An 18,139-nucleotide genomic window follows, 5' to 3' on the forward strand; every position below is an offset into this window, starting at 1 on the left:
TTTACCATTATCCAGTTTATTGTAAGTCACTATTGGTATTCATAGCAAACCATTTCCCCATATGTTAAGCCTTATGAATACATTATAATGCATATATAATGCATTTACTAATTGTAATTCAGAGAAAGAACCATCATTTCACGATAGCTCTTTTCTGATGGTAATGTGTCCTGGCGTGTTTGCTTGCACATCTGTGCACAAACACATTAACAAATTACAAATTAACCCTTGGCATGTTTCTCTTCTAGCCAACGCCGGGGCCTGTTTTCCTAAGCAAGGTAACTCACCGGGCAAATGGCTCCCTGCTCTTTGGTCACGCTTTAAGTTCATTCTTTTTTCAAGTCACATATTTTTTTGTGTAACCATACCTTTTCCTCCTGGCTGTCTCCCTTCTCCCGTCCTGTGTACCTTCCACCTCGGGCTGTGTTGTCTGTCAGTTAGAGCGCTGATAAAAGGCCAAGGGCTGTCAGAGTGATGAGCCTCGTTAAAAATGGACAGCAGAATCAGTAACCTCCAGACAAGAGACAGTGAGAATATCTAGAGAAAGTTGCATAGGGTGTCAAGGGATGGAGGGAAAGCTCAGATAGATGGACAGGACTTGGTGAGAAAGAGCGAGAACAAAGACATAAAGTATATGAAAGAAGTGTTCCTTCGTGTTCCCAACTGACTTTCAATATTCAGTATTTTGATTTTCTCTGTTTCCTAAGAAAACAATGAAAGCCACTTAAAATGACAAGCAGGCATATCACAATGGAATATCCAGCAAAACAAATTCAGTTTGAGCCACTTCCTTTGATCTATTGCAGAAGCATTTTACTTTTCTCATTTTTCTTCCCTTCAGAAGTTGAAATCAATAATTCTGCAGGGAACTGCTCCGTCCTGTTGGCAAATAGTCTAACATCCCATCCCATTTCTTTCTCTCTCCCTCACTTTATTTCTCTCTCTCCTCTCCCCTCTGTGCCTTATTTTCTCTTGTTCCCTCTGCTCCCATTTGTTTCCACCTATGTGTGCCTGCTCTGTGTACGTTTGTCTCCTTCCTAAAATCTTTCTGCATGCTGGTGTGGGTGGTGATTCACCTCATTCTTGCACACTTTTTACCCCTTCCTTCCTTCTTTCTTCCCTTCCCTTCTTGTCTTCCTTTCCTTTGTCCTCCCATTCCGCTCTTCTGTCCTCATCCCTCAGATCCCGAGCGTGGTGGCAGTCACATGATCTCGACAGATGACTTGGAGTATCCGCGAGAATACCGGACGCTGGGGAACAGCGCTCGGCGTTTCTCCAATGTGGGTCTGGTGCACACATCGGAGCACCGCCACACCGTCAGCGCCGCCCAGAGCCTGGAGGCCCTGACCAACCTGCATAAGGTTGACATGGAACGCAAGAGGGACGCCTTCATGGATCACCTGAAGAGCAAGTACCAGCAGCAGCAGCAGCAGCAGCAGCTGCAGCATCCGCATCATAGCCCACACCACAACCCACCATCTCCCTCACCATCTCACGCCAGCATGAGGGGTACGTCAGAGCGGTCTGCACGAGAACAGGTACGCAGTTTACCGCCTCATAGTGTCTGACAATATACCATCCCAGTGCCATTGTCAAATTAATGTTAATTTATTAATGAATACGTTTCAGGTGGCAGTTTTTCTCATATAATTTTACTGCCTTTTGAAAAAAACTTGGCACTTAGTACATGTTTTTTTGGCACTCAAACAGGTCAAAACTGTCAATTTGGTGACAGATAAATGACGTCACATGTAGAGACAGAAAGAACACGTATACACTTAATAGTTTGGGTTGAGTTATATGTATTGTGAGGAAACATAAACCTTGTCAGATAACATCCAGAGTGAAAGCAGTGCATTGCTTCACACTGTGCCCATTTAAAGAAATTGAGAGAGAGAAAATATGTGAGGAAAGGCTGACAGGTGGTCTTTGTATCTGTGTTGTTAGAGGTCATCATTAAACTGTCACAGCCAAGCGTTTCTTTGTTTTTCTGCTGCCAGAGCATGCAGAACTTTACAAACGCGCTGTTGAGGTGTGAAGGAAGATGGGAAGTCACACACATAAACATACTGAATACTCATATGCTAATGCAATTCTCTGAACACTTTGGGATAATGTTTTTGTTTTTGCTTTTTATCAATTATCTTCCCCTTCCAAATGTAGTTTATACTTTGACCCGTTTCACACACACACACCAGCTTTCTCTCGCTCTTAGACACACACACACACACATGCGCACGCGCGTACACACACACACTGTACTGTGCACAAACACACTCTCTCTTTGTGTGAGCACCACTGCTGTGTGTGTATTAAAAAAGGGTGAATTCAGTGAAATGACGTGACAGAAAAGCACATCAGGGGAGAGGGGAGAGAATGAAAGGGAGAGAGAGAGAGAGAGAGAGAGAGAGTGAGCGAATGAGGGAGGGCGGGTGAAAGGCAGGTGGAGTCCATAGTTGCCGTGGTAACCTCTCCCATAAATGGCAAGTAGGGATATCGCGTTGCAAAGGTCAGGTTGTGTAGAGAGGCAGGAATTGTACAATGATGAAGACTGAAGGGAGAGAGGAATAACGAGGCAGACAGTTAAAAAATAAAAATGTAAGCAGTAGCCGGGGTGAGTGGACAGATCCTAAAGTGACATGGTATTTTCACTGCACGGGGGGGAAGCAACAGAGGCCAGGTTTTCTTGTCATCTCGTGGATGATGTGCAGAGCATGGACAGCGAGGAGGGGGGGGGGGGGAGGAGGAGCTGGAGAGGAGCACAGCAGCCAGTCAAGCAGCCCACTGCTCAATTAGCCAGCACCAGCAGGAGCCAGCCACCCATCTGCGAAGGAGTTAATCGGCTGGTGTTGTAATGAATTAAATAAAGAGTTTCCACCGCATGTGCTACCCGAGAGCGAGACAGAGAGAGAGGGAGAGAGGGGTAGACTGAGCGAGGGAGAGGGAGAGAGAGACGGGCAAAAACACGATGAGGAGTCGCTGCACCTGACGGACAGCCTGGGATGACTGGAGTGGTGGACAGGCACAGGTGCACTGCAGGTGAGACGGGACTGGAAGCTTGAAACTGGAAACTGCAGCCTGGTGTAGAGAGATGTGTGTGTTTGTGTGAGTGGGATAAGGATGTACCAGCTGGGATTAGATTCCACGCCTGTTGTGTTTATTGTGGTTGTTGTGGTGACGGTGTGCCTATATATGCTCAGCAGGCTAGATGAAGGCTGAGTGGACGATACTGTAAACTGTACACAGAGCCTTTTGTGCATCTCGGTGAGTGTTCATTTTCTGTGAAGACTAGTGTAGGTGTTTTTAAAACAAAGAGAGAAAGGCTGCGACGGCAAACTGGACCAGAGGAGGATTGAGGAGGAAAGAGTAAGAATGGTTGAGATGGGGGGCGGGGGTGCAGAGAGGATGACGACATGAGAAAAAAGACGAGGGTGGAGGAGGGGTGGTGTGAGTGCAGCCTGCTTTACATGCTGGTCAGGTAATGCAGCGCTACACTGTGAGGCTACGTCGTTCTGTAGGAGCTCTGTGGCCAACTCTGAGTGCCCATACACACCTGTATGTAAATGTATACATGGGGGTCTTTACTTGCATTTAGCCCCTTAGCCCCAAGTTTAATCTGACATCTTACACATACATCAGCACTGTCTCCTTGGGGCTCACAGCATATTTAATTCCACATGAGGTTAAAAATGACGAGGTGTACATTTGAGCTAAGTAGTAGAGCCTCAATCAAGAGTTTCGTCTATCATCTGGGATTACGGCTGAAAAAGGTAATGTGATAACAATTGACAGTGTAAAACAATGTCTTTAATAGAATGTCTGCACAGAAGAAATGGATTGATGGCAGTGCTGATTCCCAGGATAGAGAATTGTTAAGGGGTAGTGACACATTGAAATAGGCCCTCTCAAGCTTTTTGTTACACCCTCTCAGTGCAGTATTTGCGACTCAAAGTCCAAGTTCAGTATGTCTGCAGTTGTCTGCAATTGTCAGCAGAGCAACAGTTAACACAAGGCGCTAGAAGAATGAATGTTTACTTTAGCTGAGAGCTGTGAATAAGCCTCATTAAAGCAACAAACAGAGAAACACTGGCAGAGACAGACACACAAGACCACAAATCACTTCTGCACCATTAAAGCCAGCCCTCAAAAGTCATTAAGCTTTGTGGGGAAATTGTCTGAACAAGTGAACAGCAATTATTTATAATGCACCAATGGTGCCCCTGAGCCGTCAGTTCAACAGATTGTCAAGGACGAAGCTTAACTGCCAGGCTACACTGCATAAATGACACATGATCAGGTATTCCAAGGCCAACACAAGTCCTACCTCCCCTCATGTATTTTCTTATCCCTGAAAGTGAACCACTTTACCCATGACCTCTCACCTCTAAGTCTTACTGAGAATTAGCTTTCTGACCAGAGTTGCAGATTTTTTTATTCAGATATCTCACTGTCCTGTGAAAAACATGAACTTTTTATGAAGTAAGACAAATAGCCTGGTTAATTAACCCTAGAATGTAAGCCTTTAATCCTCCTGGACAGTGACAATATGACATAAAAAAATACAGAACAGCTAGCTTATATATTAAATATTCCTCAGCGTCACATCAAAGAGTTGTCTTTAATAATAATTGCTTTAACATATGTTAGTAGAAATGTATATGCTATGGGGAAAAAGAAGCGTGGGTGGAGATTATGCTCCATATCATTTTCAGTGTCCTACTTGTCTCGGTGCCAGTGAGTGTAGGTGGATATATGCACTATTTTTTATCATTTAAAATTATAAACAGCACATCAGCATTATTTGGTGGACAGAATAATAAACAATAAAATGCCTTGGAATAGCTACTACTATTTAGAAACGGGTATAATGTTCATTTTGTTAAATTTTCTGTTTCAGATAATTGAACTCGGTTTTTATGTCAGAGTTAGAGTTGTAATAGGTTTCATTATGTTGCTTTTATTGAGTCCAACTACTAGTATTATTATACATCAACTATGTTGTGTCCCATTTCCATACTATTGCTCTACTAATACTACTACTATTAATTCCAAGCAGGTTTTGAGTAATATAGTGCCTTCACACAGGGAAAGTGAGAAAAATAGGTGTACTCAAAGATGCCAGTATGCGTACTAAATCTGCTTGATTTTTAAGTGAGCCATTTCATTTATGTTACATTCATTCAAAGGCTCTGTGAGCAGGGCAGCAGCTTCTTCAGTGCTCCGTTAGGATGTAGTGTGTTTACACTGCAAAAGTGACAAATAAAAAATCCTTGATTTTTGAGTGTACTGTTGGTTTACTGTACATTGTAGATGGTGGTATAACAGCTCTAGGATAATTTCTGAAAACAAAAAATGACTAATGCATATTTGGAAAAACCTTTTTGTGAATTAAAATTGCCAGTGTTCTTCTAAAGTCAGTTCTATTGACGCCCAAAAACAAGTATTGCAATTTCCTGTTAGTATAAAGCAGCAAAATATTTTGATTTCTTGTATACTAACTACAGAACAGTATACTATAAAGATGCACAAAGTTTTTTACATTTAGTTTGAAAGTGGGACACAGCTCTAGCCTGTATAAAATATGTAAATTGTTACACTGTGTTAGACTATATATTGCATTATCATGGCTCAGTGTCTTCTTGGCCAGGAAATTGCCTTTTTGGATTAGTGTAATTATGTCATTTAATATTGTATCAAAACCAAGCAAGAAGTCACACCACAGTACATTAAGAAAAGAGAGAAGAAATATAGAGCGAGAGAAGAGCATAAAGTAAAAGACTGTCAAAGAATGGAATCAGGGCGAAATGAGGGATTATTAAGTGAAAGATTAGATTACAGTAAAAACATTTCCTCTGATGCTTGTGTTTACTGAAATAATCTAGGCTTTAGTTGAGATGGTATTAAAATGGAAAGCTGATGATAAAAAAAACCACCAACTATCATAAATCAAAACTTGCCTGTCACTTTTTTTCATCTGTGGGCCAGGAGAGTAATGTGGTTCCTGCAGAAGGGAGGCTGAATGGACTGAGAATTGCCTGCAGATAAGAATAAGAACTAGAATAAGAGTTTGGATTAGAATTAAAATTCATGAATTTCTTTTTTATTTTCCTTGTCATTTTGAGGAATTTCTGGGCCATCAGTGGCTTGGCCTGGTTTTGACTGTGGGGTTATTATGCTTAAATGGAAAGCTCACTTCCTGAGGCCTTGGCCAACATGCATGCATCTTTTCGTAGATGGCAGAACATCAGGAAGGGCAAATGGACACATGAGAGATTCAGCCTGGGCTAGTGAAAATAAGCAGGTGAGGTGACGATGATGAGATGAAAAAAAGTACGGCAGGTGGATTGAGAGCGAAAGAGACAGCAAAGAGCGAGGAGGAGACAGTGGTGGCTTGCCTGTGGTGGAGAAGTCTGGGATAGAGGCCAACATCAGAACACCAGAGTGGGCTGCTGTTTGATTCAATTTCACTCTTTTCATTTCCTCCCCTTCCCTAGTTACAGCCAACAGCACAATCTTGTTTGAGGTGCGCTGTAACCCGACGCCTGCAAAACACTGCCACCCCCTGCATTAACAACTGATTATGCTTTTTGAGGAGGATGCATTGGAATTTTTGTGTCAAAGGCCTGCATCTCTTCTCCAGTCCAGCATTTTTTTGCACCATTAAAAAAAATGGTTTCATTATGTTGGTGAATTTATCTAACTTTTTTCTTTCTGTCTCCCTTCCTCCCCTTTTTTTTGTCCTTCATGAACTCCACAGCAACAGCCCAACTACTGGAGCTTTAAGGTCAGTGCCGCGTGTCTAAGTGTCCCTGTGCGTTTGTCGTTCTCCTGTCCATTGTGCGTGTGTGAATGTGTCTGTGTGTTCCGTGCTGTAGGATTACGTCAGACTTCTCGGGCATCAGCAGCCTCCTTGGTCCTCTAGCTTCTGCAACACCCAGCTCTCTTGACATCTCTTGGCTCTTTGGGGTGTGTGTGTGTGTGTGTGTGTGTGTGTGTGTGTGTGTGTGTGTGTGTGTGTGTGTGTGTGTGTGTGTGTGTGTGTGTGTTGTGTGTAGGATTGCGATGGCAAAGGTGTCATGGGTGGCGACAGCTTAAACTTCTCCAGCTCCATTTAATCTGCAGAAGACGATTCTCTGGGGATTTATGATATCTCAGTCATCCAACATTAATGGCTAGAATCCATGTGACCTTGCTGAAGTATTACTCAGACTGACTAAGACATTAAGAAGACATTTCATACATGCCACTGAGGCATTACTGAAATAATACTTTGACACTAGCACAGAGGCATGAGTCATGGTTGGGCTGCAGGATGTGTTTTATGCACAGGTTGCAGAGGGGAAATATGGGCTGACTATACTGGAGAAGGCCAGAATCAAGATGTATTGAAAGTGTTTATCACATACAGTATGCTAAATTTAAAGAGGTGAGCCTATTTGTTAGCTTGTATGCCTTGTAATGTGTATCACTTTTTTGTGGCATTACACCTCACAGAGGCAGGCAAGGAGGTGTGCTATCTAAACAGCAAGTTAAAGAACTGAGGGCCAGATGTACGTACATTTGCGAATGTAGAGTTATCAGCGCCATGTCAAACCTGCAGGAAGCGCACGCTGTGATACTTCAATTTACGTCGTATTTACCAAACCTGCAGTTCATCAGCGCCTTTCTCCGCCCACTATACCGTGAATGGCGCTGTAGCAAAGCGTTAAGTACTTGTGCTATGATACGTCTGAGTGCAGACTGCGATATTCCCACTGCTGATGCTATGACTGTTTGAAATGATCCTGATGTCAATATTTGTAATGTAACGAGGAGTTTAACAATTGCTGGAATGGAATGTGAACGCTGAGTCTGAGATTTGATGTCATCTTTGATTTCTTCCATTAACTGTAATATTGCATGGCTGCTTAATCTGTAACGCTTAATGATTTTGTGTTCACTAAACTGAAAAAGTGTGATCCTTGTGGTAAAAATCTTTTTAGCTTGTCTCCCTGACCTATGTCTTTGTCTTGCTCAGATTACTGCTGCCATTTCACCAGGAGGCATATGCGAGGAAACCCGCTTTTGGCTGGTTTACACCTGCTTTTAAGAGGCGGAGAATTTTCACCGCAAAATAGAGCCACGCTTTCACAGGCTGTTTTTGTACATACCGCGGAATACATTAAATGCATTAAATGGAATGGAATGCAAATTTTTTTTACCTGTGAAAAAAAATGAAAGCCTAACTCGCCAAAATGCAACCTAGGGTCTTTTTGTGAATATACCCGGTCAAACTTTCGTTTAAAAGCATAATTAGGACGGAAACGCCACTTTTAAGATTCACCGTATTCTCGTTTTTGGGCAAATGGCCTTTTGAATGTGAGTGACAGGGGCACTACTATGATAGCATCAAAATCACTATTTTTAAAACACTAAGAAGGCTCGACACAACATGAAACTTTGCTTGAAGTATCACCAGGTGCTCTACACATTACCTCGAGCATTGAGAACATTGTTTGTGTACACAGAGTTTACTAAAAAAGGTTTTAACAACTCACCGTCCATCTCGTCAGTCAAAAAGTGTCGATCTCCGAATGCGAATGAACGGACTCCATAGGAGGAAATGTCATTCTTATATGAGGCTCCTTTTTCAACTACAAGGTCAATATTGTTTTTCCCTAACAACTAAAATTATCCGTGCATTTATATGGAACTAAGCTTTAGGAGCTTTCCATCTTTACTCTCCTCCCTGTTACGTTGCATTCGTAGATCGACTATTTTTATTTTTTTATTTTAAGATTATTTTTTTGGCTTTTCCGCCTTTATTTGATAGGACAGCTAGGAAAGGGGAGACAGAGGGGGAAGACATGCAGGAAATCGTCACAGGTCGGATTGAAACCCTGGACCTCTGCGGCGAAGCGTAAACCTTTCAGTATATGTGCGCCTGCTCTACCCTCTGATCCAACCTGGCCACGGAGATCGACTATTTTTGACTGGCTAGATGGACGGCGACCTTTTTAGTAAACTCTGTGTACACAAACAATGTTCTCAATGCTGGAGTTCATGTGTAGAGCTCCTGGTGATACTTTGAGCAAAGTTTCATGTTGTGTCGGGCCTTCTTAGTGTTTTAAAAATTGTGATTTTGATGCTATCATAGCAGTGCCCCTAGCACTCCCATTCAAAAGGCCATTTCACCGAAAACGAGAATACGGGCAATCTTAAAAATGGCGTTTTCGTCCTAATTATGCTTTTAAACAAAAGTTTGACTCGGGTATATTCACAAAAAGACCCTAGTTTGCATTTTGGCGAGGGTTACGTTACACACAATTTTTAAACCTTATTGACAACAATTGCAAGTGCTGGAAATGGAGTAATACACAGCTAAATGTGTATCCAAGAAGGAATTGTCTGGAACTTGTTTATTCCCACCATGTTTTCAAGCTACTGTTTCTCTATAAAAAAGAGACTCACTTCTAGCAATGTCAGCCATCATCTCCCCTCTCGAAAAGTACAACATTCAGCTCCTTCTGAACAAACCGATTTTACAGCTCCTTCTGAACAAACCGATTTTACAGCTCCTTCTGAACAAACCGATTTTACATCGATGCACAATTCACAGCAATTTGGCAAAGCAATTTCTTCCGATTTGCATTGATGACTCCGGTATTATAAAGAGTCAGGACTCTAGGGGGGTTTGGGGGTTGGCGATTGTCTGTCCAGGCAGAAGATTGGCCTGAGCGTTGGAAAAGATGGGGAGAAATAATAATAGGGGGGTAAAAGCAAGTAGGGACAAATGGATATCAGAGATGGATCGATTTAAGGAAGCTATTTTCTCTCTCCATTTTGTAAAGTTAGAGCTGTGTTTTGTGTAGAGAAAGATCCAGGTATAGTTAGAGGGAGACTCCAAATTCTCAAATGCAGACAGCAACAGCACAATCATGATGCCATGATTCCATGAACACTTTGCCCTCTGCCAGCGCCACTAGAGACTGAGGTGGAGGCAGAACTGTTGACTTACTCTAAAGCAGATCAGCAAGAATCAGAAGGGATCTTTGGGAGTGGACAAATGAGTGACAGGAGATAAAAGGAGGGAGAGGAAGACAGACAAATCAAGGCAAGCTTTTGAGGAAGAGAAAGATATCATTAGAAGGATAAACAAAAAAATCGGAAGGAAAAAATAATATAGGAGATGCATATAGGGCATGAGGATTGTGATATTAACCATTTAACACCTGTCCCTCAAGGAATACCCAGGAGCCAAACACTTCATAGTCATTTCACACACATCAAGTCTGTCTCTGACATTTCTGGTGGACGTGTATTCTCTCTTCGCTCAAGTCCATCAAAATGTCATATCGCTTAACAGGGAAATTACTACATTCAGGGTAAAGACAAATGTGTGGTCAGCTTACCTCTGGACTCCAGGACTCTCATATTTCAAACCACTAACCAAACCACAACCTAGACAGTTACAGAATTGCTTGTATACAACATAGTTATTCATCCATATTTTCTCTTCTGCTTGTTGTATGTGCAAGAAGGTGACACACGCTATTATCTCTCATATTAAATTGACCTTAACTTAAGTTGGGCAGGCACTGCACATTTCTTTTAATATTGTCTGTCGTGTTAACACTACTCTACATATTTTCATCTGCCTTTCAGCATGGTCAGAACCTGCAACTTTTGTGCTCACACTGTACAGATCAATCTACCGCCCACAGCTTGGGTGCTTGTGAAAAACAGAACTCCCATCAATTTTGTCCAATGACAATCCAAAACGTTGATTCATACGAGATAGCTGCATCCTCAACAATTTCCCTAAAACGAGAGAAAGGCAGCATTTCTTTGATCAATTCTACTATGAGCGGAAAGCTGGAATAACGTATAATAAGGATCCAAACAAAGCTTACAATGAACTCCTGTCTTCTCTCACTACCCTGTATGATTATCACTACCCGATACCAACTCAAAGAAGGCAACAATATGAAGAAAAGCCCTGGATCACTAGGGGACTAGAATATGCCTGCAATAAGGAAACTCTATTATATAAAAACTTTTTAAAATACCAAAGGATCCAGAAAATAAGTATAAATTATATAAAAACAAATTCACAACTATAATGAGGTACAACAAGAAGGAATATTATATTAAATTATTGGTTCAACACAAAAGTAATATACAAGGCACATGGAAAGTGCTTAACAGCATCATTAAAAAGGGCACAGCAAAATCAGCTTATCCAAAACCACTTCAAAAAAAATAATGAAACGGATGAAAAGCATGATATATGTGAAGATAACATCAACACACATGCCAAAACCATCTTTCTGATGAGAATTGAGGAAGAGGAGATAATTGAGGTAGTAAATAAATTCAAAAATAAAAAAATCTCCTGATTGTAATGATATTGATATGACACTAATTAAAAATATTATAGAGAATATAGCAAAACCATTAACATATATCTGTAACCAATCATTCCAAACGGGCATATTTCCCAACAAAATGAAAATAGCAAAGATCATACCCATCTATAAAAATTGAGATTTGCACTCCTTTTTAAATTACAGACCTATCTCTTCTTCCTCAGTTCTCTAAGATATTAGAAAAACTTTATGTTCTAAGAATGGACCACTTCATTGAAACCCACACATTATTGAGTGATCACCAATATGGTTTCAGATGCAACCGATCCACCACAATGGCTGTTATGGAATTAGTAGAGGAGATATCGACAGCAATTGAAAATAGGAAATTCACAGTAGGAGTATTTATAGACCTAAAAGCATTTGACACTATAGATCATGCAATATTAATGACAAAACTAGAAAAAATATGGCATAAGAGGTGTAGCACACAAATGGCTTAGTAACTATCTGGATAACAGACAGCAGTATGTACAAATAGGTAATGATAAATCTGATTTAAAGAAAGTAAAGTGGGATTCCACAAGGCTCAGTACTCGGTCCAAAGTGTGTTAATATTGTTCATAAATGATATCTGTAATGTGTCTAAATTGTTGAAATATGTGTTGTTTGCTGATGATACTAATTTATTTTGCTCTGGTGATAACCTGAGGCTGCTTTCGGATACAGTGTAGAAAGAGCTGTAAGTCTTAAAAAGATGGTTTGATATTAATAAGTTGTCTTTGAATTAAAAAAAAACTAAGTTCATGATATTTGGAAATAAAAAAATCAATCATTAAGTAAATATTATGATAGAAAATGTGGAAATAGAAAGAGTCTATGAAAGCAAATTCTTAGGAGTGATTATAGACTACAAATTATGCTGGAAACCACATATCAAACAAGTGAAAACTGAAGTATCAATGTCCATTGCGATATTACATGAAACGAAAGATGTGCTCAATTCAAATTCACTACATATATTGTACAGTTCCTTAATATTGCCAGAGGTTACATATTGTGTGGAAATATGGGGAAACAAAACAATCACTAACCCTATTTTTATATTACAAAAGAGAGCAATAAGACTCATTAACAGAGCAGAATACCTTGAACCAACAAACAGATTATTTATAAACTCACACACTTAAATTTAGAGACTTGGTGGAAGCTAAAACAAAGCAAATAATGTATAAAGTCAAAAATAGAATGGTTCCAGAGTCTATCCAGAAACAGTTTCAGATTAGAGAGAGCAAGTATGAACTGAGGGGAATGTGCATGTTCACAAAGGTAAAGTCTCAAACACATGTAAAACAAAGATGTATATCAGCAAAAAGAGTAAACTTGTGGAATATTTTAGATAAGGAAGTAAAAATGTGTTTCACATTACAAAGATTTAAATAAATTTAAAAATACTGAAAAGTAGGATGATTAATAAATATAAAAGCGAGGCATGAATGGCAATGTGTATGTGAATAGGAATGTATTTTGTTTTATTTTTTATTTTTACACATATGTATGATAATATGTATATAAATACAGAAATTAATAATACATTTTATATTAATTGATAATATCCTGAGGGACCTAAGAACAAAGGGTAGGTGTAATAAGCAAATTCTTCAACCTACACCTTTTCGGTCAGTATTGATTATAAACGAGTTAAGTACTAAGGTGACACTTTGTGTATTTATGTGATTGATTGAAATAAACTAAACTAAAGTAAGACGGAAAAAAGAAAAAGTTGGAGCAGAGGATGGCTGGAAGAGGCAGACAATATAGTCTGTCTGTCTGTCTGTCTGCTCTGCATCAAAGTATAATTTTATATGACAGCAGTCCTAAATAATATTAAAACAAGGTCCCTGCATTTTATAACAGCTGCATTCTAAAATGAGTCTTGTCCCTTTGCCTTCAAGACAGAATCAATTCTTCTAGGTACACTTGAACACAGTTTTTGAAGGAACTCGGCTGGTGGGTTGTTCCAAACATCTTGGAAAACTAACCACAGATCTTCTATGGATGTAGGCTTCCTCAAATCCTTCTGTCTCTTCATGTTATCCCAGACACACTCGATGATGCTGAGATCAGGGCTCTGTGGGGGCCATGCCATCACTTCCAGGACTTCTTGTTCTTCTTTACGCTGAAGATAGTTATTAATGACCTTGGCTGTATGTTTGGGGTCGTTGTCCTGCTCCAGAATAAATTTGGGGCCAATCATACGCCTCCCTGATGGTATTGCATGATGGATAAGTATCTGCCTGTATTTCTCAGCATTGAGGACACCATTAATCCTGACCAAATCTCCAACTACATTTGCAGAAATGCAGCCCCAAACTTGCAAGGTAGCTCCACCATACTTCACTGTTGCCTGCAGACACTCAATATTGTACCGCTCTACAGCTCTTCGGCGAACAACCTGCCTTATGCTACAGCTAAATATTTCAAATTTTGACTCATCAGTCCAGAGCACCTGCTGCCATTTTTCTGCACCCCAGTTCCTATGTTTTCGTGCATAGTTGAATTGCTTGGCCTTGTTTCAATGTCGGAGGTATGGCTTTTTGGCTGCAACTTTTCCATGAAGACCGCTTCTGGCCAGACTTCTCCGGACAGTAGATGGGTGTACCTGGGTCCCTCTGGTTTCTGCCAGTTCTGAGCTGATGGCACTGCTGGACATCTTCCGATTTTGAAGGGAAATAAGCTTAATATATTTTTCATCTGCTGCACTAAGTTTCCTTGGCCGACCACTGCATCTACGATCCTCAACGTTCCCTGACTTTTTGCAAGTGTACCTATAAGAATTGATGCTGGTTTGAAGGGTAGTAACACCAAATATTGATGTGATTTTGATGTTTTTTTGGTCGCACACTTTGCATTTTGTAAATTGATAAAAATAAACAATAATTTATATTTTTGAAAGCATTCTTAGTTTACAGCATTTTTTCCACACCTGCCTAAGACTTTTGCACAGTACTGTATATTTATTATAAGTATTATTATACAGTGTATATTATTGTTGTACAGTGTTTTGAGACCATGTCTTATGGTGATATTGCACTTGAAATAAAATTGAATTGAATTATCATTATATTAGATGAAAATGGTCTCTCAACGACAAAGATATCGTTTATCGCAATAATTTCTGGGACAATTTATCGTCCAGCAAAATTTGTTACTGTGACAGGCCTACGGACGACGGCACGGAACACACCAAACCGCTTGAGTCACTGACCTCGCCAGACTGTCCGACGGCCGATTATCGGCTCGGTGTGTCTGGACCTTAAGATCATCCTGCGCCCTACTTGTTCCTCTTTTCCACCGTGCCCTTATAACAGTGTAGAGTTCTCGACAGTAATTGAGTGCTGTTGAAAAAGTCTGTATCTCTCTAAAAGAAAAGGTTGTGGCAGGGGGAGGGCAGGAGGGGAGGGGTAGAGGAAAATAAGGAGGAGGTAGAACCAGTTTCCCTCAAAGGAGGCTGTGAATACCATCATGTATAACACTGGCATGTCTAGCAGGACCAGATGCATGACCAGATGGTGTGTTTGCATATAATATTTACAATGTAAAATGACTGCAGAGATATTTTAGTTTTTCATTTCGCATAACCACCAATATGGAAGTCAATGTTTGTAGCCTGTTGTAACAAGGCAAGCTGACTAAGAGCATATATAACGACAGCTGCAGTAAGCTTACACACATTCATACATCAGATTTCATTGTCTTGTTCAGCAGCACATTCATAGTTGCTGTCGAGAGAGGAAAACATTACTCATTCCCTTACCCTACACAGATTTGCCAAAGTTTTGAACTATTCCTTTAAATATAAAGTTAACTTTTGCTTCCTATTAGGGATTTCAAAGAGACTCTAATTCATTGAGAGGAAGACAAGATAAAATGCTATCAAACCCTAAACGTACTATGTATAGCACTGTATCTAACCCCCTAATGTCTTTCATATCCCACTGTAGCTGGCCAGAATATGACACACTGCAGTATGTGCTGCTTCTCTGTGCTGCTGTTGGCTATGTTGTTGTTCAGTGTGGTCACAGTTAAGATAAATGACCCTATTAGAAAACACGGTGGGGGTTATCTGTCAGCATCACCGTCCTTCTGCGTGCTCAGACACTGTCTGCCACTGCTATCACTGGACACCACCACTAGCATTCTGTGTGTGTGTGTGTGTGTGTGTGTGTGTGTGTGTGTGTGTGTGTGTGTGTGTGTGTGTGTGACTGAATTATGTATGATAGTAGTGACAGAAGGGAGCGTACATTATAAAAAGGATTGTTCTGCTTCTCAGTCAGGATGGGGGGTTGTGACTTGCCTTGTAAACACACATTTGAGCATAGTAGTTAATTGAAAGAGCAAATTACCAGTTATTGTAGTAGTTACATGCCACTATGGCTCATTTAGTTTACTGTAGTGCATCAACAATTTGTTGATCAATTGATTGATTAAAGTTAAATCAGCAAGAGTTACACGATTAATTGGTAATTTATCAAACAGCAAGACTTAAAGCTATGCTAGTGGCTCTGTGAGGCTCCACTTAGGCACAGCTGTGCTCTGAGCATAATGCTAACATGCTAATATGCTCACAATGACAATGTGCTGAAACATAATACCTGTTTAACATGTCCATCAAACCAATTTTAGCTATTTATCATGCTAACATTTGTCAATTAGCACAAAAGTAAAGTTGAGGCTAATGGGAATGCCCTTAGCTTTGCGGGTATTTGGTCATAAACCAAAGTATTGGACGAACTGAACCATGAATATCTGTAGAAACCAGACATACATTGCTATCCATAAAGCCATGTCAGTTGCATGGTTAAGAATTTAAATCATTTGTTAGTTTTAATTTGTCCTGTGTGACAAGTTGCTGCTCTTTTCTGATTTATATATCAATTTGAAGACGCCTACTTGGGTTCTGGGAAACAGGTGGCGCTCTGTGTAGCTTCTGTTAGATTCTCACATGAATGAAAGCCATAGTAGATCCGTGCTGCAGTTTCACTCAGGCAGAGAAGGGAGAGAAGGAAACCCTTGGAAAGGGGAGGTAACTGTTGTGTTCATGGTGCAAGAAGGAGGAGACCGGTACAGCTACTGTACTGTGGCCTCTGCCATCCAAACACCCAGCAGACAGCATTCTGGGAGCTCATTACATCAGCCTCTGAGCTGGAGGAAATGCTACAACGGTGCAGGATCAGGGAGCCAGTTCAGTGAGCTCAGCTGCACTAACAGTCTTTCAGCGAGCAATGCCTGGGCATAGGCCAGCAGGATAAATCAACAGTGACAGCCCAGGATTTGCATGAGCTTCTCCTCCCATTCCACAAGCACTCATTTAAAGTTTGTAGCAGAAAAGGGACAAGAGTTTGGATGTGGCATGTGGAAGGTGTGCAAAGTCAAGCAAACATGACATAACTTATGCTGAGCTGGTGCACAGTTTCCAGCTTAATTTTGCTCCCATCATAGGTGATTCATGAAGGCTGATGCCCTGGGGTGCTGTGCCATTTGAGAACAACTATATTGTGCTTTTCTGCTGAAGCATTCAACTGATGTCAGATACTGTGACGCTGGTAATTCTTAGTGAATGGTTGGTAGCTAAACCATTGTCAAGGTCTCATTAATCTTGTTATGTGGTTGATTGTGTGGTGTCTGATTGTGTGCTCACTGTCTCTTTTTCTGGTTGGTCTTTTCTACTCCATTGGCCCTGTCGAATCCATCCTCTCTGCCTTGATTTCACCGCTTAGTAAATTATTGTGTGTATCCACGTGTCCTCTCCTTCTGCAGAGCCGCAGTCCACGGCATTCCCAGTCTACCCAGTCTGGGCTTGCCGACCAGGCCGCCAAGCTCTCCTTTGCCTCTGCTGAATCCTTGGAGACCATGTCAGAAGCCGACATCCCCATCGGGTTTAACCGGATGAACCGATTTCGCCAGAGCCTGCCGCTGTCCCGCTCTGCCAGCCAGAATAAGCTACGATCTCCAGGTTAAGATTTGAAGCACTACTGGCAGGCTGTCACAACATCATGGTTGGATTCAAGGCAGATTTACAGCTGTCTGTTTACCTAATGAAGCTGGTGATGTGCACCGCTGTGCTTGCACTTAATGGGAGAAAGTGTTCTACTCTCGCCTCATTTACCGTATCAGTTTTAGTTTAGTTGAATTGCTCTGCTACAGAGAAATGAAGAGTAGTGAGTCCTCAGATTACACAACTTTCTTAAATAGTTCAACACAATATATTCCTAAAATATTCACGCAGCATGTGTAAGCAAGTGTGCATGTGTAAAATGAGCTTGAAAGTACAGTTTATTGTATTTACTTATAATTATTAGAAGTTATTTTGGTGACCTGTGCTAATCACACAGGACTGTGTATAGGTTTTTGTGCAACTGTAAGATTAAACAAATGTTTCGAGGACAGGTTTACTACAAAAGGGCCTTGGGTGCGTAGAGCGGGTTAGTGTGAGGCTGGTCCGGACCAAGGACTGGGGTTACGTCAGTTAGATTAAAAAGTGGCTGCAAACTAAAGTGGCAGTGACTGATGAAGGACATTTTAAATGAGGAGTTCAGACAGAAGTAGAACAGCAAAGCTGCCCATTTTCTCTCCATGATTCTTTACTAACTACTTTGTTTTTTCTCTCCCCAACTCATCTGCAATATTTCACTAATTTTACTTGACTTTTAATCACTGGTCTTTCTTTGCTTTGCTTTGTTTGTTTTTGTTTTTTGTCCCGCGGGTGTATGAAGATGAATATTCAGGTT

The 18,139-nt window shown here is 40.8% G+C and overlaps 1 protein-coding gene across 1 annotated transcript in view; it reads left to right on the forward strand.

Annotated features, from left to right (window-relative positions):
- Positions 1-1,186: 1,186 nt before the first annotated feature.
- Positions 1,187-18,139, forward strand: part of srcin1a (SRC kinase signaling inhibitor 1a) — a 42,783-nt gene continuing 25,830 nt past the window's right edge. Inside the window, exons 1-4 of the mRNA XM_028599269.1 lie at positions 1,187-1,538; positions 3,013-3,039; positions 6,758-6,784; positions 17,169-17,364. Coding sequence (XP_028455070.1) covers positions 1,206-1,538; positions 3,013-3,039; positions 6,758-6,784; positions 17,169-17,364 — 583 coding nt within the window. The 5' untranslated portion in view covers positions 1,187-1,205. The remainder of the gene's footprint in view (positions 1,539-3,012; positions 3,040-6,757; positions 6,785-17,168; positions 17,365-18,139) is intronic.

The sequence above is a fragment of the Perca flavescens genome, chromosome 15 (assembly GCF_004354835.1).
Source record: "Perca flavescens isolate YP-PL-M2 chromosome 15, PFLA_1.0, whole genome shotgun sequence".
NCBI lineage: Eukaryota > Metazoa > Chordata > Actinopteri > Perciformes > Percidae > Perca > Perca flavescens.